This window comes from Nycticebus coucang, chromosome 6 (assembly GCF_027406575.1).
Source record: "Nycticebus coucang isolate mNycCou1 chromosome 6, mNycCou1.pri, whole genome shotgun sequence".
Taxonomy (NCBI): domain Eukaryota; kingdom Metazoa; phylum Chordata; class Mammalia; order Primates; family Lorisidae; genus Nycticebus; species Nycticebus coucang.
This window is the reverse complement of record NC_069785.1, coordinates 425,563-453,368: the sequence shown is the minus strand read 5'-3', so window position 1 is coordinate 453,368 and position 27,806 is coordinate 425,563. Positions and strand designations below refer to the sequence as shown.

The 27,806-nt window shown below is 42.8% G+C and overlaps 1 gene segment (V, D, J or C); it reads right to left on the bottom strand.

Moving 5' to 3' along the window:
- Positions 1–26,869, bottom strand: LOC128587723 (immunoglobulin heavy variable 3-23-like). The segment is given in 2 exon segments: positions 1–368; positions 26,809–26,869. Coding segments are annotated over 2 exon segments (414 nt in total).
- Positions 26,870–27,806: the final 937 nt, after the last annotated feature.

Sequence of the window (27,806 nt, the reverse complement as noted above, 5' to 3'; positions counted from 1 at the left end):
CTAGCGGCCACGCTCCGCAGCAGGTTTGTGTTTGGGCTCCCACTGACTTCCCCTCACTGTGTCCCTGGCACAGAAATACACCGCCATGTCCTCGGGCCTCAGGCTGTTCATTCGCAGATGCAAAGTGTTCTTGCCGTTATCTCTTGAGATGGTGAATCGGCCCTTCACGGAGTCTGCGTAGTATGTGCTACCACCATTACCACTGATTGCTGAGACCCATTCCAGTCCCTTGCCTTCAGCCTGGCGGACCCAGTGCATCCAGTAGCTGCTGAATGTGAATCCAGAGGCTGCGCAGGAGAGTTCGAGGGAGCCCCCAGGCCGGACCAAGCCTCCCCCAGACTCCACCAGCTTCTCCTCACACTGGACACCTGCAAACACAGAGACACCTGGTCAGAAACCTCCACACACACCCCCTCTGTTCCCTCTCTCACATCCACTCACACACTCCGAGTCTCCAGTTCTCCATGAATCACCTTGTAACAGAGCAGCCAGGAGAAGCCAGCTCAGCCCAGAAGTCATGGTGGGTCGTCTGTGTTCAGTCCTGAGCAGCGAGTGGGCAGACCTGGGAGTCCCTGGACTGGGGCTCCTCTCCCAGAGCTGCAGGGTCAGGGCTGAGCTGGTTTTCATGGGCAGAGGGAGGCAATATTTGCATGTCCTCCTGTCATATCAGAGGTCTGGGGTGGGACCCTGAGGGAGGGCTGGGCCAGAGCAGGTGTGAGTGTTCTGGGGCAGGATATGACAAGGGTAATTCTTGTGAAAATATAAATTCTTATTATGAGATTGTTATGTGATATATCTTAGCATCCATCATTGCATTTTCTTTTTATATGTGGACATGGATCATGTGTTGTAGTTTTCCCTAAATTTTCCATGTTACAAATGTGAGACTCACCCTGGAGCATGGAAGGTCTCTGAGATGTGTACAGTATTTCCCATCAGGTCAGAGTGACTTTTTTGGTATCTGAGCATGAACTCCTCAGCACTAGATTCCCCTGACCCATGAACCTACTCCAGGATAGAGTTGGGCCTGCCTAGTGAGTTTGGAATAATTATGTAATGGGAACACTTGTAGTTTTGCCACTTTGAGACTTTACCCCCAAATGGAGAGAATTAGGATTTATAGAGTTGAATTTAAAGGGATTTGGGACACTTCTTTCTCTGTCCATCTCAGTATTTTATGATTGTTGTAATTACTTGAATGAGGTATAATTCATATGGACTAAACAGCATATATTTAAGGTGTATAAGTGTATAGTTATTATAAAGATAGTGAACAAAACAATTCCTTTATCCTTATCTTTTGTTCTTCTATACTTCCCTCTTTCCCTTTTCCTTGTTCTATAAATTGCCTAGGAAAATATTCATTGTTCTTATATTACTTTAGATTAGTTTTCATTTTGTAGAATTCATATAAATGGAATAACATAGTTTTTATGCTTATTACTTTTGCTTATTGACTGAGCACCTATACTTGCAAATATATCCATAGCATGGAGTGTACGAATCAATCATGAATTCTAATGAGGATAGTATTCCACTGCAGAAATTTAATGTAATTATTGTCTATTAAGCTGTTGATCATTATGTAAGTCTTATATTTTCAGGGTCTAACTAGTAAATATGTCATTCATCTTGAAGTTGTACACAAGTGAGAAGTACCTTCTTGTTTTTATTCTTAAAACAAGAACACTGACAACAACACAAAAACTGTAGAGCTACGATGTGGAAAACATTCCTTAATACTTCAGATAATTAAAGTTATAGAACTATCAACAAACCTGACATGTGGGGAGAGACGTGTTCTTGCAGGAATAAACAAGGCCAGGGAGTTATTTGATCTGGGGTAGAGGCTGCCACACACAGTGTAGGCTGTGAGAGGATCAAGCTATGAATGTGTATTTAATTGCAGGGAGCTGAGTGTGGTAAAGGCTTGATGTTGGGAAATTCTCTGGGGTCACATGCTCAAGGGGGTTTCTATCCTCTTATCTCTTCCCTTTGGAAAAAGGATAGTCACAAAAAATCTCCCTTTCATAAAATTCACTGTGGGAGAGATGGACAGAGAGAACACACTTCTGAAATGCATCTTGAGTCACATATTTTATTAAAAAATAAAAATTTGATTTTCAATAAAATCACCAATATGGCAACCTGGGGGTACAGTGGACTGCATAGGAACTGGCAGGGACACAGAGTTCCCCACCAAAGTATTGATCAGAGCCACCCCCCTTCCCAACTTCCCAGTGGAATAAAGGCCTTGATCTGCAGGGAAGTACATCAAATCTGGAAGCTGAGGACCCTGATGGAGAAACACTGGGCCGTGAGAGAGAACAATAAATACTAACAGGAGACACTCTGCCCAGGAGGAGGGGCAGGAAAACTGGGACGATCAGCAAACCTGGAGCAGAGACAGCAGCACCAGGAAGGCAGCACCCAGACCCTGGGTCCCAATGCCTGCCTAGAATTACAGCTCAGGAGAAGGTCAGAGACTCTGATATTAGTCTGAGACCTTCCACACCCTAAAAGTTGTCAGGGGAGTTTCACAGTGGAGTGTATGTGGATAGCTGGAACAGACAGAGCCTCTGCAGGAGAGCACAGGGAAGAACATGAAGCCAAGCAGGAAGCACAGACAAGGTGTCACTGGGGAATCTGAAGTCTCTGATGGATGCATAAGGAGCAGATTCAACCCTGGTCACCACTGAAAATACAGACTGCAGAGTTACCTCGGAAGAGGTTCAGAAGAAGCTGTAGACTACGTGCCTAGCAAAGATAGGACAAGAGAAACTACAGGCAGAAAATGCATTGAATAAACTAACAAGGCAATGTCAACTCTTCCGCGCAACATATGTGGTTATCAACATAAATATGAGATACATCAGAGAGGAAGACCAGAGCCGGAGTAGACAAACAGTCTGAATATGACTGTGAATGACAGAGCACTTAGAGCTATCAAATAAAAGAGCATATTCAGTAAAATCTCCACATGACAACAAGGGAAGACCACAGGATCTGACAATGACTTTGCTGACAGATGGAAACATTAATATCTGATGGAGTTTCATGACAGTCAGAAGCACTGTGCTCTGCATAGAAGGAGCCTTCTGCACACTCAGCAGTGCTGTTGGCTTAGCCTGTAAGTGAGTTTTAAAAACATGTCATTGGAAGTCAGGCAAACCAAATTACAAAGACAAAAAGGAGTGAAGAAAACAGGAATGATTATAAAACATTGTAACATAGATATGTTTCAAAGTCAACTGAGAAGTACAGCTGCTGGTGTTCAGGAACATTCAAAACATTGAAATTTCCAAACACACATCTTTTGGTATGAACGTTAAACCCAATTTTGTCCAATCTGTCTGTTTTTCAGATAATTCAGTAGATTTTGAGGTAGACTTAGGCAACTATATGGCCCCACTTTACTCTCCTCATATATTCAGCAGTGGGGAAATAAAACAGATGTCAGGGGAAAGGGGGTTGGAATCATCACCTACATCTCTGAGGAAGGTTAATATTCAGAATAAAATTCATCTGTTCTGATTCTGAGCCCCACAGTCAGACCTGAGTCACTGTCAGCAGAGGGGACAGTCTGAGCTCCCTGCATTCGGGGCAGCACCTGATATATGGAGTGATGTTTGGGGTCTCTGCAGGCTCTGATGGGGGCAGAGTCAGCTCCCACCTCAGACTCATCAGTCAGGGAAGTCTCTGCTCTTTCTCTGGGTCAGGGTAGTGGTTGTGTAAAGAGATGATCAACTTACTCTACTCATGACCTCTTTTGGTCATGACAACATGGGAAGACCACAGGATCTGCTAGTGACTCTGCTGACAGATGGAAACATTAATATCTGATGGAGTTTCCTAACAGTCAGAAGCACTGTGCTCTGCATAGAAGGAGCCTTGCATGTGGACATAAATAAATGGACATAAGAACCAATTCATCTCACAGTACATTTAACAATCTCTTATGTCAGTGGAAACGCCGACTAGGAGAAATTAAGGAAAAATGCACCTGGGGTGAATGTGGAAATTTTAGTTTGACTCTGCCAATACCCTTCAAAGTGTTAATGGACTTTCCTTCATTTATAACATACTCAACAAGCATGCAAAGCTCACAGATTAGCTGAGAACTACATTCCTCTTGAAACTGCACTGGTGAGGCAAATTGAAGAAACGAATCACACTTTACAAAGAAACATTACAAAAGTATGTCAGGAAACTTATTTGACGGGGGGTGAGATGCTGCCAATCACCCCGCTGTGGGTCAGAGTGGTTCCCACAGGCAGGCTAAGTTTGAGCCCCTTTAGAATATTACATTGGAGGCCATTCCTGGTTCCTGCCTTGGTGCAAAAACCAACCAATACATGAGGTGATTTACCATTGCCAAATGTGTTACGACTCCAGGCACTGTACTGACCTCTGTTCACAAGGCTGCTTCCAGCAGGACCACTCCTCCACAGTCAGGGCAGACCTTTTCTTTGGACAAGTGGTTGGGCATCCTGAAGACGCGGACAGAACAAGGGCCTAAAGATCAAGTGTGCCTGGGAACTGAGACCATTTAAGGTGCTGCTCTTGTCCCCACTCCTCAGTTAAACTTCCTGGTTAAAGCTGTGGAAACAGCACACTCAGGTCTACGAGGCATGTCCAGCAGACTCCTGCCATTTCTGGAAGCAGGAAGACCATGGGCTCAGGAGCCCAGGAGGAGCTATAGCTGCTCTGTCATGAAGAGGATAAGTGATGTAGAAATGACCACCATTTGCTTGACTTGTCCTTTGGGGATTTTCACTTCACTGGAAAGACAACACTTTACTTACAATCTCTCAGTCTACTGACCCCTTCCTAACCTATCGCAACCCTGGCTGGGTTGAGAGCCTTAGCCTCAGCCAATTCAGGGCCACTCTGATCTTATGGTTGCTGCTATGTTCAGTTGTACCCGTTTCGGCTCTTACACATTAAACATAGGGAAACCAGTTTGTCAGAGTACCTGTGCCATCCACTGATAAGTCTCTACTCTGAGTCCTCGTGATTCTCTCTTACTCAGGCCCTTGTGCAAAGTAATGATAAGGACCCACAAGCCTACAGATGCCCTTTCTACTGGCTAAATTATCTTCCTAAATTCCCCACCTTTCTAGAGATTGAAACTTCAGTTTTTTCAGAATCACCCTCTTTATTTTAACCCATTAATAACTTATTGACCTCCTTAAATGGGCCCATGGACCACTATTTGTACAAATATGCTTGTAGAAAATATTCCATCAAGGAAACAATTTGTAAAGAAGATCTCAATGGAAATCAGAGCGAGAAAAAATAAATGAATGGGACTTCATTGAATCAAAAAGCTTCTACATGCCGAGGAAATAATCAACAGAGAAAACAGCTAATAGAGTGGGAGAAACTATTTACACTCTCTGCCCTTGCTGTCTACAAAGGCATCAGATTCCTTTGTTAAAGTAACACTTGACACTCACATTACCCTGGATTGTGCCTGCAGGGCAGGGAGTCTGTGTGGTCACCAACCTCCTCCTACACTCCTGTTCAGCCCTCCTACAGCACAGAGGTCATATTGATACATTCAGACAGCAGGCCATGGCTTCAAGAGACTTCAAAGCACCAGGGCGGGTTTAATCTGCAATCCTTGAGAGAATGGCTCCTGGATTTATTTTCCTGGATTCCTATTACATGTGGAATTCCATGAATCACAGGAGACATTCTTCGTTTATCCCTGTTACTATTCCTTCTCTGGTCATGGTTACCTTCATACAGGGAAAACTCAAATGTTATGACCAACAGTTATCCAAGGCTGCCTGAAACTGTCAGAGTAAGAGAAGAGACACCTGTGACCATTGCTCTTAAAGGGACACGGAAATATATTCTCCTGGCCAGGTCAAAGGCTTTTTTTCCATAGTCTGCTCCAGTGACCCCTTACAGCAGATAGTAGCTACTGAGAGATGATGTCTCTCTCTCCCCAGACCCACAAGTTGGTGGAAAGATCTCTGGCCATGGGGCATTGGTAACAGTACAGGGAGCCTTATCCTGACTGGATGCATTTTTCATGTCACCCCTGTGCTCATATTCTTCAGGTTAAAATTTTTTCTGAGATCTGCACATAGAGCAGCTAATGATACAAGTAATCTAGATTATAATTTGTTTTTGAAAAATAAATAATGATAACCCAGTCCTTAAACCAATTCTGAATAAAACAAGGAAGTGTACACACAAGTGAGTGTCTCATGTGAACACTTATATGAATACTGTAACCTGGATCGCATCACTCACACTCAGGTGACAAAAATCAAACGAATGTCACAACCTTCCCAGACTCTTGGTGGCATCTTGATGTCTGTGGTTGTCAGTCATACCTTGACATCAACCCCTCCTTCTCCCCGCTTCCCTTAACACAAGAAAGATCCTGAAGTTCTCACCACCTTCAGAAGTTTCATTAGGATGATTATCCCCATCTTCTAGGTTTGATGGCTTTCTGATTAAATCACTCTTTGCCCCAAGTGTTTCAAATTATTGGCTGTCAGGTGGTGAGTGGTATGGTTGTGAATGTAGTTACTAGGGAAGCTGAGGGTTTGAGAAAGTTTTATAAGCCTTTACCACGTCCTTGAGGGGCCACAACCTGAGCCCCACCTGAGCTGCAGGTAAAGGGCCTGAGCCCAGGGATTTAAACATAGAACTCAACCTCCCCAACCATTTTCAAGAAAAACACGGAGAAATGGGAATTGAGATAATTAAGCCTGGATACAAAGGAAAATATGGATTAGCAGAAAAGAGGACAACTGGGTCAGTTCTGAGTCAGATGTGCAGTTATACATTAGGAGAAGGACAGATTCTAAATGTCAGACTTTCCAGTGCTCTGACCCTGTGCCAGCTCCGACTGCTCCTAATCAGGAAATCCCACTGAGCGCTGTTCCCGGAATGTGACTGAAGACACATCAGTTTCCCCTAAACTTCCTCAGGACTCCATTTCTGGTGACAACTCTAGGGTCATTTTGGCCCCTATAGTGATTTTCTGACTTGTGTGCATGTGGGAGAGATTCCTTACATTGCCAAACCAACCAAAAAACAACGTTTTGTGTTTAGAGTCTTTCAACTGCTTGGACAGGATTATAACTGTAGAGAAGTTTCCCAGGTGAAACTGTTATCTGGAGAGTAAGCCCCAGATCCTGCCTTGAAACCAGCTCTTATTCACGACCTGCACCTGCCCTGGGCTGAGTCTGCGCTTTGTGGTTCCCGGGCGCCCCCTGGCGGCCGCACCGCGGAGGAGGTTCGTATCTGAGTGCAGACTCCCGTCTGCTCTCTCTGTCCCTCGCACAGTAATACACGGCTGAGGCCTTGGGCCTCAGACTGCTTGCTCATTTGCAGATGCAGAGTGTTCTTGCTGTTGTCTCTGGAAATGGTGAATCAGCCCTTCACAGAGTCCACGTAGTTTGTGCTACCACCATTACCACTGATGTATGAGACCCACTCAAGCCCCTTCCCTGGAGCCTGGCAGACCCAGTCCGTCCAGTAGCTGCTGAAGGTGAATCACGATGTTGCATAGGAGAGTCTCAGGGACTCCACAGGCTGAACCAAGCCTCCCCAAGACTCCACCAGCTGCACCTTACCCTGGATACCTGCAAATACAGAGACACCTGGTCAGAAACCTCCATACACCCCCTCTGTTCTCTCTCTCACATCCACTCACACACTCCAAGTCTCCAGTTCCCCAGGAATGACCTTGTAATAGAGCAATGAGGAGAAGCCAGCTCAGCCCAGACTCCATGGTTGACTGTGCTCAGTCATGATCAGCGAGTGGGCAGAATTGGGAGTCCCGGGGCTGAGGCTCCTCTCCCAGAGCTGCATGGTCAGGGCTGGGCTCTGTTTCATGAGAAGAGAGAGGCCCTATTTGCATGTCCTCCCAGTATATAGGAGGTCTAAGGTAGGATGCTGATGGAGGTCGGGAAGTATTCTACTGTGAAAAAATTTAGTTTTTATTAGGGTATGTTGTTTACCCTGAAACATGAGTCTGAGTGATGGATATCAACATTGTCTTCATTGACACGTGTAGAATAAAACCCACAATTTCAGGTGCACTGTATGATGTGTCTACGAGCTACCATCTGGTTAGAGGGAGCTTGGTTTCTGGGCTTATCCTTCTCACCACTGAAGCTGAGTGCCTCTTGTAACAACTCCAGGCTGGGGCTTGTCATGAGTCATATAGTTTGCAAAAATCCCTTCTTGTCATGACAACATTAGTGATTTTCCTGCATTCTAGTGTTTACCTAAATACATAGACAACCTGGGTTCAAAGAGGAGCAGGGTTCACACAATGTGATTTCAGGAGTGTCTCCTGGTTCATGTGTTATTGTCCATCTTTTCTTCACTTATTTCCTACTGAATCCATCCATTTGTTTGTTCACTTAATGTTAATGAAGTACCTTTGACATACAGTGAAGTTCACATATTTAAAGATTATTAAGAAACGTTGAGATAGTCATCACCATGTGTGAGACAGTGAATAGGCCAATTCTCATTTTGTCTTATTATTATTTTTTTGAAATTCCTCCTTATTCCCCTTTCCTTCTCCTATACTTTCTACTGATCTATTTCATGTCGCTGTAGATTATTTTCTATTTTCTACAATTTATAAAAGTGGAATCATGCAGTATTGCCGGCAGAATGGGGACCTGAGCCCCCATTATTGGCAAGGGAAAACACCCCCTGAAGAATGGAAAAATTAAAAAGATGAGTGAGTCAGAACAAAGTCAGCTAGTTTATCTTTAACCAGCTGCTGCTAAATTTATTATGTGAGAAAGTTTCCTGCTTTTCCTAAAACTCAGACATATTGGGGGTACAGTTTACTAACACCCCTGCTACATCTGTGAACAATCTAAAAATTAATGGCCACAGAGATGCTATGGCAAGGCCTGGAAAGATACATTAACTAGGCCGTTTACTGCCCAGTAAACAGACAAAGCAATTACCCATTGTGAAGATTTGTATTTGACTGGGGCAGAGATCAAGGGAACAGCTCCAGCCTGAAATACAGGTAGGAGGGATTATATCCCTTATCACAGAGAAAGACTCTCTGTGGTGATGATGAAAAGAAAATTCCTCTCTCCCACCAATTTTTCAGAGGAGATTGACACCAGTGGTGTTTTACTCCACAGTGAACTAGTGGAGTTTAACACGTGGCTAGGAATTTGTGTGTGCGACCTCAGACAGAAGGCTGCCCCCACACAAGGCCCAGGGTCTAGATTTCTCAAGACTGCTCAGACCCTTAACGTTAATGACTATGGAAGCAATACAAGCAGATATGCTTGCTAAGAGAGACTGCTGGAGTTGTTGTCCCCTTCCTCAGCTTACCCTCTGGACTAATGCACAAATAGCCTTCAAAAAAACTGAGTGGAAGTGACACTAGGGGCCACTACTGGAACCCCACAAGCAGAAGATGGTCCCCTGAGCTCCCATCTTTGAATATTCTAGTCTGGGTATCTTGTCTTTTTCTTTCTTGTTATTTTTAACTTCATATTTCTTCAGTTGGTCACTGACAGATCCACAGGTCTTAACGGACCCTGACCCTAAGGAAAGATCCCAGCAGAATATATACTTTTATTTCTTTGGTTTACTTAATTCAGCATTAATCCCTGTGAACTCAGCCATGGTGTAGTGTTTACCAGGTAAGCTTGTACAGTTACTAACAATGAGTGACATTCCAGTTTGTAAACTTACAAAGTTTGCATGTTTATCATGGTACTGACTGATATTCATATTATTCCCAATACGTTGGATTCATAGATAAAGCTGCTACTCAAGTGGAAAATGACAAAGCAGAAAAAAGAGCATTTTTCCTTCCACAGTAAGAAGAACAAGAACATCTCCACAGTAATCACCATGGCCAACAACAGCCCACAGGGATGAGCTGCACATGAGCACCATGTCTTTAATACCTCAGACACGGAAGTGGTGTATGGAGTGAAAAGGTGGAATCTCTGGGGAAAGCAGCACTTCCAGGGAGAAGCAGGCCCAGAGAATTGGTCCATGTTAGGAAGCGGCCAGCAGGAGGCACATAGGACAGGACTGGATAGGGCTGTTTATAGAAGCAGGTACTGGATCGTGAGAACCTGAGCATAGTCAGGGTTGGATCCTTAGAATGTCCTGGGAGTTACCGAGTTGTGGTGCTGCTTTTTTATTTCCCTTGAAGCCTTTTGCTACAGTGTTGGGGACATATGACAAAATGGTTCCTCACAGATGTCAGCACGAGGGAAAATTTATTCATATTTCTGAAATGTATCCAGGCCTATCTTCCCCATCACAAACGCAGAACTAAGGAATTAAACTTCAATGCAAGGATGTTGTATGAGAAATGACAAACCTGAAATCTTAGGGACACTTGAGCAATGCCAGCAAACTGGTGGGGCAGTGGTCCTGACGAGGGTTACATTCAGAACTATAGTTTCTCTCTCATCACGCAGATCACAAGCTTTAAGCCACAGGAAAGTGTATCAGCCGAGAAGATTGAAGGAGACATACCTGGGCCATGGCAGAGAAGGTTTGTGGAAAATCAAAAAGACACTTTACAATAGTGGAAGAGGGAAGCACAGGCAGACTGGCATCACCTCTGCAGGAGGGACAGGGACATGGGAGAGCTCATTGCAGACCAAGGGTCACGATTCCAGCCTAGAAAATTGTGTCAGTGTCAAGGTCAAAGACTGCCCTCTCATGCAATGCCTTCCCACCATATGCCTTCCCACCATATTTACCTACAACTGGTAGGTAAATTTAAAATTAGAATGTGCCTGGGAGAGACGAAATACACTGTCTCCAGGAAAACATAAGGTAAATACAAAGCCTGGCAGGAAACACCAATAGAGGATCCTGGAGGAGTCCAAAGTCTGTGCTCATGCCAGAGAGAACCTTCAACACGAGCAGCCACTGCACCAAATATGGGACATGCAGACTGAGCAACTTCACAACAACTTCCACAGTCAATGCCTAGAAAGGGCAGGATGTGTCACGTATAGGCAGGAATGTACATAAAATAAGAAGTCAAGCGACTATCAAACCCGACATGTCTAGCTTAGAGGGAAAACATAAAGTATATCATTACAAATTTAACAATTTACACTGAGACACCACCTAGATGGCTAAGTAGAGACACCATTGTCAGACCCTCCACAGAAGAGTAGGGGGTCAGGCCGAGGAGGGCAGAGAACAATTGTGGACCACTGGAAGAGACAGCAGGGAAATGTGAGGACCCCTCTGAGAGGAGTTGTGAAGCTGAGAGAGCAGACTAGAAAAAAGAGGTCACCAGCACAGATCAAATCCAGGGAGCCCAGACCCCGTAGAAAGGTGAGCGGCTCTCCTCTCCCACCCAGGTGCTTCAGGCTGGCAGCAAACACAGGATTCTCATTCCATGGTGTGGGGAATTCTACAAGAAAGCAGAGAGCTGAAATTCGTGAGTCTGTGAGAGGGACATAGCCAGACACCCGGTTCTCCTGAGGAGAGAGGAGAAGGATGGGGCCCCACACCTCAACTCACCTTAACTTTGTCTCCAGTGGTTGCTTAGACCAGGGGAAGAAGGAATGTGCTACCAATGTACCAATCAGAGCATAGCTGCCAACTTCAAATGGATGTAGCAGAACCTCTAGCCTTGGAACAGGCTCAATAGCCTTTGAGGTGGCCCAGAATAGACTTAAGCTTAATTTTCATGTCATCAGCTTCAGTCTGCACTGTGGTGCACACCCCCAATGGGCTCTCAGAGAGCCTCACGGTACGTCACATGCTCAGTAAGACTCAGGCTCCAAGCTGACTTCTGAACCATGGGTAGGCCTGATCCAGACAGTCAAAGACAGAACGTAACCTTAAACACCACAAATCCTAAGCACCCATCCAAAAGAGGCTGAATCAATTGGGGTTCAGAATGCTACAGATTAGTACCCAGCAATGACACTTATAATGTGTAGCTACATGCATCAGTCAAGACTCATGTAAAAAGGCATAATGAAAATGATCAAAATGAGTTCCTGAATTACACCCACAATAGTAGAAATTTGTGATTAAACAGGAATTGTAAAGTTACTGTAAATAGTATCTTAAAATACGCATATATAAAAGCAAACATAGTCAGAATGCAGGACCAGATAGGTAATCTTAGCAGGGATATGACGATATTAAGAAATATTCAAATAGAAATGCTCAAAGTAATAAAAAGTACTGGAGTAAGAAATAATCCAGCCTTTCACAGGGTCATAAACACAGTGGTTTCACCTTCAAAAAGAACCCATGACCCTGCAAATAGGTCTGAAGAATTGCAAACATAAAATGCAAAGAGAAGGAGCAGTACATCAACCTGGAGAGTGAGAACTGGTATAACTGGAAACTCAATAGCAAACCTGCCAGGTAAGAAAAATTAATATTGAAGTCACAATGTCAGTAGGGCTCTACCCCATGACAGATGTGTCAATCACAGATCCAGGAATTTCAGAAAACCTCCAGCCAGGTGCACATACACAGAGACACACACAGCACTGATGCACACATACACACGTGAAATAACGAGGGTGAATTTCTCCACAGAACACACACAGCTTCCATTTTATTATGTGACTTAATTTAACTAATAATTTATTAATAGTGAGAAGTGATGGTCCAAAATTATATTCTTCCATGTGTATGTCTGTATATTCCAAACTCCAAAACTAAATATATTTATGCACACACACACACAGATATATGTTTAGGTACAACTAAATCTTAATACCACTTTTGCCAAATATCAAATTAGAAAGTACAGGGGAATTGCGTGTTAAGCTCTGTGCTGATTTATTTCTGATGGATGACAGAACCATCTCATCTAAACATGAGGAGTTACCAATATCTCACACCCAGCCCCCAGGAGGCTCTGAGGCAGGCCCCCATGGTGCACCCCCACCTCCTGCAGGATCCGTTTACCCAGCTGAAAGGACAGCTCCAAGTCTGACCAGGGCACAAGTGCACAGACGTGAGCTCTCTCCTGACCTGTCCATGGTGTGCAAACGACCCTCACTCTGCCAGGCCAGGAGAAGCCAGTACTTTGGTGGGCATTCGTTCTCCACTGTTGTTACAAAAGCCGTGGTTGGGGTACAGCCAGTGGGCTCAGGGTGTTTAGGGAGCCTGGTCAGCTGCAAGAACAGTGGTGACATTGTAGGAATCAGGACTAGGGAGGTGATTCACCAGACATTGAGGGGTGACACTGAAGGACCTGGTGCCCTCTGTGTGGGCCACAAGGGAGACCAGGAGCTTCAGCAGGAAAGTGAAGAGGAGGAACCACCTGAGGTCACACAGGCAGATTCACGTGGGGGAAAGACACACTGAAATGAGGGTTCCTCCCCACACCCCTCGGGTAATAGGCAAGAGCTAAGTCAAACTCCCAGATACACAGTCCCCTTAGAGGCAAGTTTCCTACTAAATGACAAACACAGTGTAGGAAATACAAAAGCTTCTCAGGAAACTACAGTGTGGATGGAGGCAGGATGGCTTCTTGTTGCAAGGATGTTTTTTTAATTGTGTTAAGACATTTGTACTCTACACCTAGTAAATTTAAAATGTACCCTTGTAAAATGCACTGTAGGTGTGGTCTTACCAATTACCCTCCCTCCACCCATACTCCCCCCTACACTTCCTTCCCTCTCCTCTTTCCCCTTCTTCTTGGGCTTGAGTTGCATTATAGCTTTAATATGAAAGCTATAAAATTGGTTTCATAGTAGGGCTGAGTACATTGGATACTTTTTCTTCCACTCCTGAAATACTTTGCTAAGAAGAATATGTTCCAGCTCCATCTATGTAAACATGAAATAGGTAAAGTCTCCATCTCTTTTAAGGCTGCATAAGATTCCTTCGTGTACTTATACCATGATTTACTAATCCATTCGTGGGTCAGTGGGCACTTGGGCTTCTTCCATGACTAACAATTAAAAATTGGGCTGCAATAAACATTCTGGTGCAAATATCTTTGTTATAAAGTGATTTTTTGTCTTCTGGATATATACCTAGCAGAGGAATTGAAGAATCAAATGGCAGGTCTGGTTTTAGATCCCTAAGCAATTTCCAAACATCTTTCCATAAGGAATGAATTAGTTTGCATTCCTGCCATCAGTGCAGAAGTGTTCCGTTTTCTCCACATCCACGCCAACCTCTCTGGTTTTGGGATTTTGTGATGTGGGCTATTCTTACTAGGGGTAGATGATATCTCAAAGTGATTTTGATTTGCATTTCTCTGATGATTATTGATGATGAGCATTTTTTCATGTGTCTGTAGGCCATGCACCTGTCTTCTTCAGAGAAGTTTCTCTTCAAGGCCCTTGCCCACCCTGAGATGGGATCACTAGTTTTTTTCTTGCTATTACGTTTGAGTTCTCTGTAGATACTAGCTATTAAACCTTTGTCACAGACATAACATGCAAATATCTTCTCCCATTCTGAGAGTTGTCTGCTTGCTTTACTTACTGTATTTTTTTGCTTTGCAGAAGCTTTTTGCTTTGATCAGATTCCAGTAATGTATTTTTCGTGTTGCTTCAATTACCTGGGGGTCTTCCTTATAATTATTCGCCCAGGCTGATTTCTTCAAGTGTTTTCCTTGCACTTTCTTCTAGTATTTTTATACCTTCAAGTCTTAAGTATAAATTGTTAATCCAGTGAGAGTCTATCTTAGTTAATGGTGAAAGGTGTGGGTCCAGTTTCAGTCTTCTATCGGTCGCCAGCCAGTTCACCCAGCACCATTTGTTAAATAAGAAATCTTTTCCCTACTGAATGTTTTTAATTGGCTTGTCAAAGATCAAGTAATGGTAAGTAGCTGGGTTCACCTCTTGGTTCTCTATTCTGTTCCATACACCTACCTCTCTGTTTTTGTGCCAGTACCATGCTGTTTTGATCACTATCTATTTGTAGTATAATATGGGGTCTGGTATCATGATTCCTCCTGATTTGTCTTTATTTCTGTATTCAGAAAAAAAAATATCTTGGGTAGTTGAGTTTGTTTCTGATTCCATATAAAACGAGTATTTTTTTTGAGATCTTAAAGTATGACAGTGTAGAATTAATAGGGATTGTATTAAAATTCTGTATTGCTTAGGGTAGTATGGACATGTTAACAATGTTTATTCTTCCCAGCCATAAGCATGGTATGTTGTTCCATTTGTTCACATCTTCAGCTATTTCTTTTCTTAGAGTTTCATAGTTCTCTTTATGGAGATCTTTCACATCCTTTTTTAGGTAAACTCCCAAATATTTCATCTTCTTTGGCACTAGTGTGAAAATAATAGAGTCCTTGACTGTTTTTTAAGCTTGGCTATTGTTGGTATACATAAAGGCTACAAATTTGTGATTGTTGATTTTGTATCCTGAGACACCGCTGTATTCCGTGATCACTCTAAGAGTTTTGTGGTTGAGTCACTGGTGTTTTCCAGATATACAATCATATCCTGTGTGAAGAGTGAAAGTTTGATCTCCTCTGACCCTATATGGACACCTTTGATTGCCTTTTCTTGCTGAATTGTGATGTCTAAGACTTCCATTACAATGTTAAAAAGCAGTGGAGACAATGGGAAACCTTGCCTGGTTTCTGATCTGAGTGGAAATGATTTCAATTTAACTCCGTTTAATATGATATTGGCTGTGGGTTTGCTGTAGATGGCCTCTCTCAGTTTAAGAAATGTCCCTTCTATACCAATTTTTTAAAGCATCCTGATCATGAAAGGATGCTTGATCTTATCAAAAGTTTTCTCTGCATCAATTGAGAGAATCATATGGTCTTTGTTTTTTATTTTGTTTATGTGATGAATTATAATTATAGATTTATGTATATTGAACCAGCCTTGAGACACTGTGATAAAACCCACTTGGTCATGGTGTACAATTTGTTTGATGCGTTGGTGGATTCTGTTTGGTAGGATCTTGTAGAATACTTTTGCATCAATATTCATTAGTGGTATAATTTTCATTTCTTATTGGGACTTTTTCTCGTTTGGGGCTCAGGATCATGTTTACTTCATAGAATGTGTTGGGTAGTATTCCTTCTTTTTTTTATATTTTGGAAAATGTTAAGTAATGTAATTAGTAGTTCCTCTTGAAAAGTTTGGTAGAATTCTGTTGTGAAGCCATGTGGTTCCGGGCTTTTCTTTTAAGGGAGATTTTGTATGGTTGATGCTATTTCAGAACTTGATATAGGCCTGTTGAACATTTCCGCTACATTATGGCTAAGTCTGGGAAGGTAGCATGCTTCCAAGTTTTGGTCTATTTCCTTCAAATTTTTGTATTTCTGAGAATAGATTTTCTTGTAATATTCATTAAGGATTTTATGAATGTCTGAGGAGTCTGTGGTTATTTCATCTTTGCCATTTGTGATTGATGAAATTAGAGATTTTACTCTTTTCTTTCTGGTTAGGTTAGCCAATGGTTTATATATTTTATTGACCTTTTCAAAAAACCAATTTTGAGATTTATTGATCTGTTGTATAATCCTTTTGTTTTTAATTTCATTCAATTCTGCTCTAATTTTGGTTATTTCTTTTATTCTGCTGGGTTTGGGATTGGTTCTTCATTTTCCAGTTGCTTGGGATGTCCCATAAGTTGGTACCTTCCATTCTCTCTGTCCGTTCTCTTGAGGATGGCTTGCAGTGCTTTAAATTTCCCTCTTTGGAGTGCCTTTGTGGTATCCAGGAGGTTCTGGTAATTCATGTCTTCATTATTGTTTTGTTCCAAAAATTTGGTAATTTCCTTTTTAATCTTTTCTGTGATCCAGCTATCATTCATCATAAGATTATATAGCTTCCATGTTTTTGTGTGAGTATGCAGATTCCTATTGTTACTGAGTTCAATTTTCATTACATGATGGTCTGAGAAGATGCAAGGAATATTTTCTATTCTTTTGAATTTGCTGTGGCTAGACTTGTGACCTAAAATGTGACCAATTTTGGAGAATGTTCCACGGGGTGATGAGAAGAATGTGTATTCAATTTTTTGGGGATGAAATGTTCTGTGGATGTCTGTTAAATTCAATTGTTGAATAGTAAAGTTTACGTCTAAAATTTCTTTACTTAGCTTCTTATTCGAGGATCTATCCAACACTGCCAAAGGAGTGTTAAAATCTCTGACTTTTATGGTGCTGGAGGAAATCAAGTTGCACATCTCTGTTAGAGTCTGTCTTATAAATTGAGGTGCATTCTGGTTGGGTGCATAAATTTTAATAATTGAAATCTCATCATGTTGTATGTTACCCTTAACAAATATGAAGTGACCATCCTTATCTTTCCTTACTTTTGTTGGTTTAAAGCCTATTGTATCTGTGAATAAAATTGCAACACCTGCTTTTTTCTGATTTCCATTTGCCTGAAATATAGATGACCATCTCTTCACACTGAGTCTATATTTATATTTAAGGTAAGATGAGACTCTTGTATGTGGCAAATATCTGTCCGGAGTTTTTGCATCCAGTCAGCCAACCTGTTCCTCTCTAGAGGACAATTCAAACCATTCACATTAATTGAGAATATTGATAAGCCTGGTAGAATTTTGGATATCGATATTTTCGAAAGTCCAGTGGACATTTTTAAACCTTTCACCACAGTGGAAGTTGAAGTTTGATCAAAAGTTTTTGAGTGAGTTTCCTTTCGTGGTAGAGGATTGTGCTGGTCATTATGGAGGATAGGTCTGAGAATATCCTGGAGAGCTGTTTTAGTTATGGCAAATGTCTTCAACATATGAATGTCGTTAAAGTATTTAATTTCTCCAGTTTAGCTGGGTACAAAATCCTGGGTTAAAAATTAGTTTTTTTTAGGAGATTAAAAGTCAATGACCACCCTCATCTAGCTTGGAAGTTTTCAGCAGAGAGATCTCCAGTCATTCTAATATTCTTCCCCTTGTAGGTTATGGTTTTCTTCCGTCTGGCTGCTTGCAGAGTTGTTGATTTGAGTTTGGGTTCTGAAAATGTCTGCTATTTAAATTTCAGAATTTCTTGGCATGTCTTGGAATTTCTCCTTGATTATCTCATGGAGAGAGCATCTGGGCCTTTTGAAGCCACCTCAACACATTTAGGAATTCCTATAAGGTGAATATTAGTTTTCTTTGACTTATCTTAGAGCTCTCTGAGAGAATGATCTATTTTTGTTCTCCACTTCTCTTCCTCTTTTAGTGTTTGGGAGCTTTCAAAAGCTTTGTCTTCAATGTCAGAAATCCTTTCTTCTGCCTGCTCTCTTCTGTTACTGAGGGATTCTACTGTATTTCTCAGATCTTTTGAGGGTTACAAGTTCTTATCTCAGTGTCAAAATCTGTGGTGATTTTCTCTTTGAATTCATTGAATTCTTGAGACAAATTTTGAAATGCTCCATGAATTTTTAACTTCAACGTTACTTGTATTCTATTAATCTTATTTGCAAACCAAAATCTGAATTCAATTTTTTACATCTCAGCCATCTGTTTATGAATGGGATGTTCAGTTGTATCTGCCATGTCATTACTTTGGGGAGTTGAAATACTCTGATTATTCATGTTTCCAGAGTTTTTCCACTGATTCTGCCCAATGATTACTTTACACCATTTGGCTAGATGAGCAGTTAAGGTGAAGTTGAGTTGAGGGATCCTGGAGTAAGGATTAACAGCTTTTTGCTCAAGAGGTGGGACTGGGGTCTGTACCTTTCCCTTTAGAGCATTGCAAAGGACCTGTACAGTGCTATGCCCTAAGACACTGGAGGGGGTCCTTGGTGTGGTGTGGCTAAGTGGCTATGTCTTGTTTTCAGCTGATCTCAGTCTAATCCTAGTGATTCAGTAACTCTGGATTGAAGTCTCAGGTATTGTTTGTTCCCTTGGTGTCACAGCTCACATCAGCAGGGTAGATGTGCATTCTTCAACCTTCCCTCTTGACTTAGCCTAAAACCAACATCTTACTATCCAATAGCTTACTTGGTAAACAATTGTCATTAACTGTCCTTCTGAATAGGAATCTCTGTGGAAAGCTGGCTCCAGTCAGCAATATTGCCCGGGACTCCACCTGTTCCAAGGATTTTTTTTTGCCCAGGATGGCACTTGAACCCACCACCTGTGGCATATGGGGCTGTGCCCTACTCCTTTGAGCCACAGGCACTATCTGTTGCAAGGATTTTAATGATAGTCTGTATCTAGCAGATAACTGCAAAAAAAAGTCTTACAATTTTATTGAAATTAGGTCCCAAGTCATTCCCTTTCAGATGTTAGAAGCCAAGGCCTTAACAGAAATCACTAACTGTCATGATGATGATAAATTATAGACAAGAGAGGAAACACCAGGGGATGGAAGGAAACCTTAGCTTCCCTTTGTACCAGATCCCGAGCTGGGGGATGAGCTCCTCTGATGGCCGTGCCCCACAGGAGGTTCATGTATGGGCTCACACTGCTGTTACCTCACTGTGTCCCTCACACAAAAATATAGGGCCGTGTCCTCAGTCCTCAGACTGTTCATTTGCACATACACAATGTTTTTTCCATTGTCTTTGGAGATGGTGAATTGGCCCTTCACAGACTCTGGGTAGTATGTGCTACCACCACTACTAATGAGTGATACCCACTCCAGCCACTTCCCTGGGGTTTGGCGAACCCAGTTCATGTCATAGCTGCTTAATGCGAATCCAGAGGCTACACAGGTGAGCCTCAGGGACCCGCCAGGCTGGACCACCAGCCTCCGCCAAATTCCACCAGCTGCACTTCACACTGGACACCTGTAAACAGAGAGACACCTGGTCAGAAACCTCAACATAGACCCTCTGTTCTCTCTCGCACATCTACTCACACCCTCCCAGTCTCCAGTTCTCCATAAATCACCTTGTAATAGAGCAGCAAGGAGAATCCAGCTCAGTCCAGACTCCATGGTTCACTGTATGTGTTCAATCCTGAGCAGCGAGTGGGCAGACCTGGGAATCCCAGGGCTGGCGCTCCTCTTCTAGAGCTGCAGGGTAAGGGCTGGGCTGGTTTTCATGGGCAGAGGGAGGACCTATTTGCATGTTCTCTTCCTATAGGAGGTCTGTGTGGAATGCCTGGGCAGGGCAGGGCCCAGAGAAGGTGTGAGTGCTCTAGGGCAAGAATATGACCTGGGTGCCATGTGATAAAATAAAAATTCTTATTATGCGATTACAATGTGATAAACCTTAGCATACTTGGTTCTTATTTCATGTTTACATATGTGCAAGGATCATGTGTTGTAGGTGTTCTTGATTTTTCCATGTTACAAATGTGAGACTCACCATGGAGCACAGAGGGGCTCAGAGATGTGTCCAGTATTTCACGTGTAGTCAGAGTGACTTTTTTGGCATCTGAGAATGAACTCCTCAGCACTACAAACTCATGACCACAAATCCCCTCCAGGATAGAGTTGGGCCTGCCTAATGAGGTTTGAATGATTCTGTAATGGGAACATTTGTAATTTTGCCACTTTGAGACTTTACCCCCAAAATGGAGAGGATTAGGTTTGATAGAGTTGAATTTTCAGGTATCTGGGTCATTTTTATGTCTATCACTTCTTCCCTCTCAGTATTTTATTATTTCTGTAATTACTTGAATGAGGTATAATTCATATGGACTAATTTCATATATTTAAAGTGCATAAGTTATAAATATTGGCATATCAATTTTCATTATAAAGATAGTGAACAAATCAATTCCTTTAACCTTATCTTCTGTTCTTCTATTTTTCCTTCTTTCCCTTTTCCTTCTTCTGTTAGTTCCCTAGGCAAACATTCATCATTATTATGCTACTTTAAATGAGTTATTATTTTGTAGAATTCATACAAATGGAATACTACAGTTTTTATGCTTATTACTTTTGCTTATTCAATGAGCATATATACTTGCTATCCATAGGATCGAGTGTATGAAACAGTCATGAATTCTAATGAGGGTGGTATTCCACTGCAGAAATTTCATGTAATTATTGTCTATTAAACTCTTGATCAACATGTAACTCTTACATTTTCAACATCTAACTAGTAAGTCTCTCACACATCCTGAAGTTGTACACAGGTGAGAAGCAGTTTCTTGTTTTCATCCTTAGAACAACACTGACAACAACACAAAAACTGCGGAGCTGCAATGTGGGAAACGTTCCTTAAGACTTCAGATAATTGAAGTTACAGAACTCACAACAAACCTGTCATGAGGGGAGAGACAAGTTCTTGCAGGAATAAACAAGGCCATGGAATTATCTAATCTGGGGCAGAGGCTGCTACACACAGTGTAGGGTGTGAGAAGTTGAAACTATGAATCTGTATTTAACTTTGGGGAGCTAAGTGAGGTGAAGGCTTGATGATGGAAAATTCTCAGGGGCCACATGCTCAAGGAGGTTTCTATCCTCTTATCTTTTTTCTTTGGAAAAAGGACAGTCACAAAAATCTCCCTTTCCACAAAATTCACAGTGGGAGAGAGAGACAGAGAGCACATACTTCTGAAATTTACTTTGACTCACCTATTTTATTACCGTTATAAAACTAAAGACTTGATTTTCAATGAAATCTTCAAATCTGGCATGCTGGGGGCACAGTGGTCCTCATAGGAGCTGAAAGGGACACAGAGGTCCCCACCAAAGTTTTCTTCAGAACCACCCCCCAACTACTTCCCAGTGGAATAAAGGCCTTGATCTGCAGGGAAGGGCATCAAATCTGGAAGCTGAAATGAATCACACTTTACAAAGAAACATTGCAAAAATATGTCAGGAAACTTATTTGACTGGAGGTGAGATGCTGCCAGTCATCCTGCTGTGGGTTAGAGTGGCTCCCACAGGCAGGCTAAGTTTGAGCCCCTTTAGAATATTACATTGGAGACCATTCCTGGTTCCAGCCTTGGTGCAAAACCCAACCAACACATGAGGAGATTTACCATTGCCAAATGTGTTACGACTCCAGGCACTGTACTGACCTCTGTTCACAACTCTGCTTCCAGGAGGACCACTCCTCCACAGACAGGGCCATACCTCCGCTTTGAACAAGACGTTGGGTGTCCTGCAAATGTGGACAGAACAAGGGCCAAAAGATCAACTGTGCCTGGGAATTGAGACCATTTAAGGTGCTGCCTTCATCTTCACTCCTCAGTTAAACTCTCGGATAAAAGCTGTGGGCTCAGAACACTCAGGTCTAAGAGACACGTCCAGCAGACTCCTGCCATGTCTGGAAGTAGGAAGACTGGGGGCTCATGAGCCCTGGAGGACCTGCAGCTGCTCTGTCATGAAGAGGATAAGTGACATGGAAATGACCACCATTTGCTTGAGTAGCCCTTTTGGCTTTTCACTTGACTGGAAAAACAGTCCTTTACTTACGATATTCAGTGTATTTATACTCCCTAACCTATCCCATGGCTGGGTTGAGAGCCTCGCCCTCAGACAGGTCAGGGCCACTCTGATCCTGTGTTTTTTGCTGCTGTGTTCAGTTGTACCCGTGTCTCCTCTTACACATTAGACTTAGAGTAGCCAGTTTATCAGAGCACCTGTGAGTCCACTGACAACTCTCCACTTTGATCCTCTGTGGTTCTCTCTTACTCAGGCCCTGGTGGAAAGTAATGATAAGGACCCACCAGTCTATAGGTGCCCTTTCTACTGGCAAAATTGTCTCCCTAATTTGCCCACCTATTCTGGAGACTCAAAGTTCAGTCTTTTCAGAAGCTTCCTCTTTATTTTAATTCATTAATAAATTATTTAACTCCTCAAATGGGAACTCTGGGGCCCCTATTTGTCAATTTATGCCTGGTGAGAGTGTCACATCAAGGAAAGAATTTCTGAAGAAAACCCCAATAGAAATCACAGCCAGAAAATAGAAATAAAAGGGACTTCATTAAATCAAAAAGTTCTACATAGCTAAGGAAATTATCAACAGAGCGAAACAGTTAATTGACAGAGTGGAAGAAAATATTCACAATCTATATTCTAACAATAATTTGGGAAAACAACCTGAATCTATAAACAACTCAGGAAATTAGCAAGAAAAAACACACTGAATAGAGGGGGAAAAATGTAAATGGAAGTTTTCCAAAAGAAGATACACAAATGGACAATAAAGTTTTGAAAAAACACTGAACATTATTGATAATTACAGAAATGCAAAGTAAAACTGCAATGAGTAGTCACTTCCTCCCAGTTAGAATTGCTCCAATTATAAGATGAAGACAGTATAGGTGGTGTGGATGCAGAGAGAAAGAAATGCTTACACATGGTGGGAGGGACTGCACATTAGGACAACCTCTGTGGAATGCAGTGCGGATGCTCCTCAAGGAAGTAAAAGCAGACCTATCATGAATCCAGCAATGTTACTACTGGGCTGTACCCAAGGGAAAAGAAATCATTTTATCATGAAGACTTGGATGTATCTTACAGTCCAATTCACAATTGCAAAGATGTGGAATTCATACAAATGTCCATCAGCCCATGAGGGGATTAACAAAACATGGTATTTGTGTACTAAGGAATACTCTCAGCTATGAAGAGGGATGAACTGATGCTTTTTAGATTGGATGGAACCACAGATGCTTATCCTTTGTGAAGTATCTAAGGAATGAAAAGCAGACACCACATGCACTCGCTATTAAACTGGAACTTACCAGTGAGCACAGAAGTGCACGGAGGCAAGTAAGGCTCAGTGGAAATCGAGTGGAGGGAGGGGGAGGAGGGAAGGGGTGAAACCCACCAACAGGTACGATGAACACTATTCTTGGGATCAGCACCCTTATAACCCTGACTCAACCATAAAAAAATTGGTGTATGAGACCAAGAAAAGTTATACCCCTATAAGACTTTGAAATAAAATAAAATAAGTCTTAATAAAAAATGTTTTCTCTGGGCCGTGCCTGTGGCTTAGTTACCAGGGCACCAGCCCAATGTGCTGAGGGTGGTGGGTTCAAACCCAGCCCCAGCCAAACTGCAGCAAAAAAATAGCCAGGCATTGTGGCAGGCACCTGTAGTCTCAGCTACTCGCGAGGCTGAGGCAAGAGAATCGCCTAAGCTGAAGAGCTGGAGGTGTCACTCTACCAAGGGTGACAAAGTGAGACTTTGTCTCTAAAAACAAACAAACAAAAAACTGTTTTCTCAAAGACTAGATGAAGTGAAAGAGAGCCAGCTTCCAGAGGGACATGGTCAACACCCTCACCCAGACTCCTGGTTCAACAACTTGAACTTCATGTTACCCAGAACGCTTCTGCAAACTTTCAGATAGGAGTAGATACTGTTTGTACATCCTCAGGAAAATGTTTGTCTTTGTGGACAATGGAAGTTCCCTTCAGGCAGATGATTGTTTAAAGGGAAAGACAGTGGGGAAAGTTGCTTGCTGGGGACACTCACTACCCACTTTTCTGTACATACCATGCCAGAAGTTGCCTGTTTGACCATCTCCCTAAAACTGTTCATCAGGGTAGCCTGAGGCCTCCAAGGTGCTATCCCAGTTGCATGTTGCTTTGGTTATGGTCTTCTTAAGTGGGGGTTATGGCTGCCCATTAACACAGAGTAAGAAATGTATCTGAAAGTATAAACATGTCACTAATAAACTGTTTCTGCCCTTGCTGTCTAAAAAGTTCTCAGACTCCTTTGTTACAGTAACACTTGACATCACATTACCCTGGACTGTGACTGCAGGGCAGCGAGTCTGTGTGGTCACACACCTCCTCCTACACTCCTGTTCAGCCCTCCTCCAGCTTAGAGGCCGTATTGATACAGGCACAGAATAGGACGCTTGGCATCAGCACTTGTCAGAGCACCAGGGCAGGTTTAATCTGGGATCCTTTGGAGACTGGCTCCCAGATTTATATCCTTGGATTCCTAGTACATGTAAAATTCCTCCACTCACGGGAGACATTCTTAAGTTAGGCCTTCCTGTTCCTTCTCTGGTCATGGTGACCTTCACAGCAGCAAAACTCATGGGTTATGACCCACAGTTATGCAAGGCTGCCTGAAACTATCGGAGAAAGAGAAGAGATACCTGTGACCATTGCTCTTAATGGGGCATGAAAGGGTATAATACTATCCAGGTCAAAGGCTTTTCTTCCATAGTCTTCCAAAGTGACCCCTCAGAGCAGGGAGTTTCCAGTTGAGAGATGATGCCTCTCAGTCCCCAGACCCACAAGTTGGTGGAAAAAAATTTGGCCATGGGGCAGGGGTAACAGTAAAGGGAGGCGTATCATGACTGAATCCATTTTCCTCTGAACCCTGTGGTCATATCCTTCAGGTTAAAATGTTTGCTGTGATCTGCACATAGACCAGCTAATGATAGAAAGAACTAGATTATAATTCAACTTTGAAAAATAAATGATAATAGCCCAGTCCCCAAACTGTTTCCTAATGAAATAAGGAAGTGCACACACAAGTGATAGTCTCATGGTGAAGACTTGTAGGAACACTTTCTCCTAGATTACATCACCAACAGTCAGGTGATGAAAATCAAACAAATTTCACACCCTTCTCACAGCCTTGCTGGCATCTAGATGTGTGTGACTGTCAGTCATCCCTCTTCTCTCCCACTTCCTTTAACGCCAGAAAGATCCTGAAGTTCACACCATCTTCAGAAGTTTCTTTAGGACACTTCTTCCCATCTTCTGGGTTGGATGGTTTTCTGAATAAATCACTTTCCTTGCTCCACGTGTGGTCTTTGAACATATTGGTTGCCATGTGGTGAGTGGTATGGTCTTTAATTCAGTTACTAGGGAAGCAGGAGGTTTGAGAACGTTCTATGAGCCTTTCTGAGGTTGTGCAGTGGCCACAGCCTGAACCCCACCTGAGCTGCAGGTAAAGGGCCTGATCCCGTGGATTTAGAACATAGAAAGCACCCTCCCACCCATTTTCAGGAAAAACGTGGAGAAAAGGGAATTGAGATAGGGAATGCTAGATACAAAAGCAAAAATGGATTAGCAGAAAAGAGGACAATGGGGTCAGTTCTGAGTCAGATGTGCAGTTACACACTAGGACAGACTCTAAACGTCAGCCTTTCCAGGGCACTGACCTGTCACATCTCTCACTGCTCCTGATCAGGAAATCCCACTGAGCGCTGTGCCCAGAACGTGACGGAAGTCACATGAGATTCCCCTAAACTTCCTCAGAACCCTGTTTCTGGTGACAACTCTAGGGTCATTTTGGCCCTTAAAGTGATTTCCTGACTTTTGTGCAGGTGGGAGAGAGTCCTTACGATACCAAACCAACCAAACAATAACAATGTTTTGTATTTAGGGATTGTTGAGACAGGATTATAACTGTAGAGACATTCTCCAGAGGAAACTGTTATCTGCGGAGGAAGCCCCAGACCTTGGCAGGAAACCAGCTCTTAGTCTTCCACCTGCACCTGCCCTGGGCTGAGTCTGTGCTTTGTGGGTCCGGGGCGCCCCCTGGTGGCCTCCTGTGCCCTCAGGAGGTTCTTGTCTGGGCTCACACTGCTGTCCCCTCGCTGTGTCCCTGGCACAGTAATACAAGGCTGTGTCCTCGGGTTTCAGGCTGTTCATTTGCAGATGGGTAACACTTTTGGAATCATCTCTTGAGATGGTGAATCTGCCTTTCACGGATCCGGCATATTCAGTGGTTCCACCATTAGCTTTGTTTCTAATAAAACCAACCCTCTCCAGCCCCTTCCCTGGGGCCTGGCGGACCCAGTGCATGTAGTAATCACTGAAGGTGAATCCAGAGGCGGTACAGGAGAGTCTCTGGGACCCCCCAGGCTGGACCAAGCCTCCCCCAGACTCCACCAGCTTCACCTCACACTGGACACCTGCAAACACAGAGACACCTGGTCAGAAACCTCCACACACACCCTCTATTCTCTCTCTCACACCCATTTACACACTCCGAGTCTCCAGTTCTCCACGAATCACCTTGTAACAGAGCAACCAGGAGAAGCCAGCTCAGCCCAGACTCCATGGTGCGTCGTCTGTGTTTAGTTCTGAGCAGCGAGTCGGTAGACCTGGGAGTCCTGGGGCTGGGGCTCCTCTCCTAGAGTTGTAGGGTCAGGGCTGGGCTGGTTTTCATGAGCAGAGGGAGGCCCTATTTGCATGTGCTCCTGCTATATAGGAGGTCTTTGGTGGGAGGCTGAGGGAGGGCAGAGCCCACAGCAGGTGTGGGTATGCTGGGGCAAATATTTAACCATTGTAAGATTTGGAACGTTGTGATTGATTGTTATGAGGTTGAGCTGTGATAGAAGTGTAGCATACCTGACATGTTTATTTTGAACATTTTTACCTTTTTTAGTCATAAAATCATAGCTATGTATAATAATGCTTTTATGGGGTAGAATGTGCTAGTTTTATATACAATTTGAAATTCTTACAATAAACTGGTTCACATAGCCTTCACTGCACTTTCTTAAGTATTGTTGAAGATGTTTATACTCTACACTTAGGAGATTTGACATTTACTCTTGTAAAATGCACCATAGGTGTGGTCTGACCCATTACCTTCCCTCCACCCATCCTCCGTCTTACTCTCCCCTCCTCCTCCTCTTTTCCCTTCATCTTGGGCTGTAATTGGGTTATAGCTGAAACATGAAAGTGTGGGTGATTATATATAGGTTTCATAGTAGGTCTGAGTACATTGGATACTTTTTCTTTTATTCTTGGGATACTTTACTAAGAAGAATATGTTCCAGCTCCTTCCATGTAAACGTAAAAGAGGTAAAATCTCCATCCATTTTAAGGTTGCATAATATTCTATGGTGTACATATACCACAATTTATTAATCTATTTGTGGGTTGATGGACATTTGGGCTTCTTCCATAACTTAGCAAATATGAATTGGGCTACATTTAATATTCTGGTGCAAATATTTTTGTTATAAAGTGATTTTTGGTCTTCTGGATATATACCTAGTAGAGGG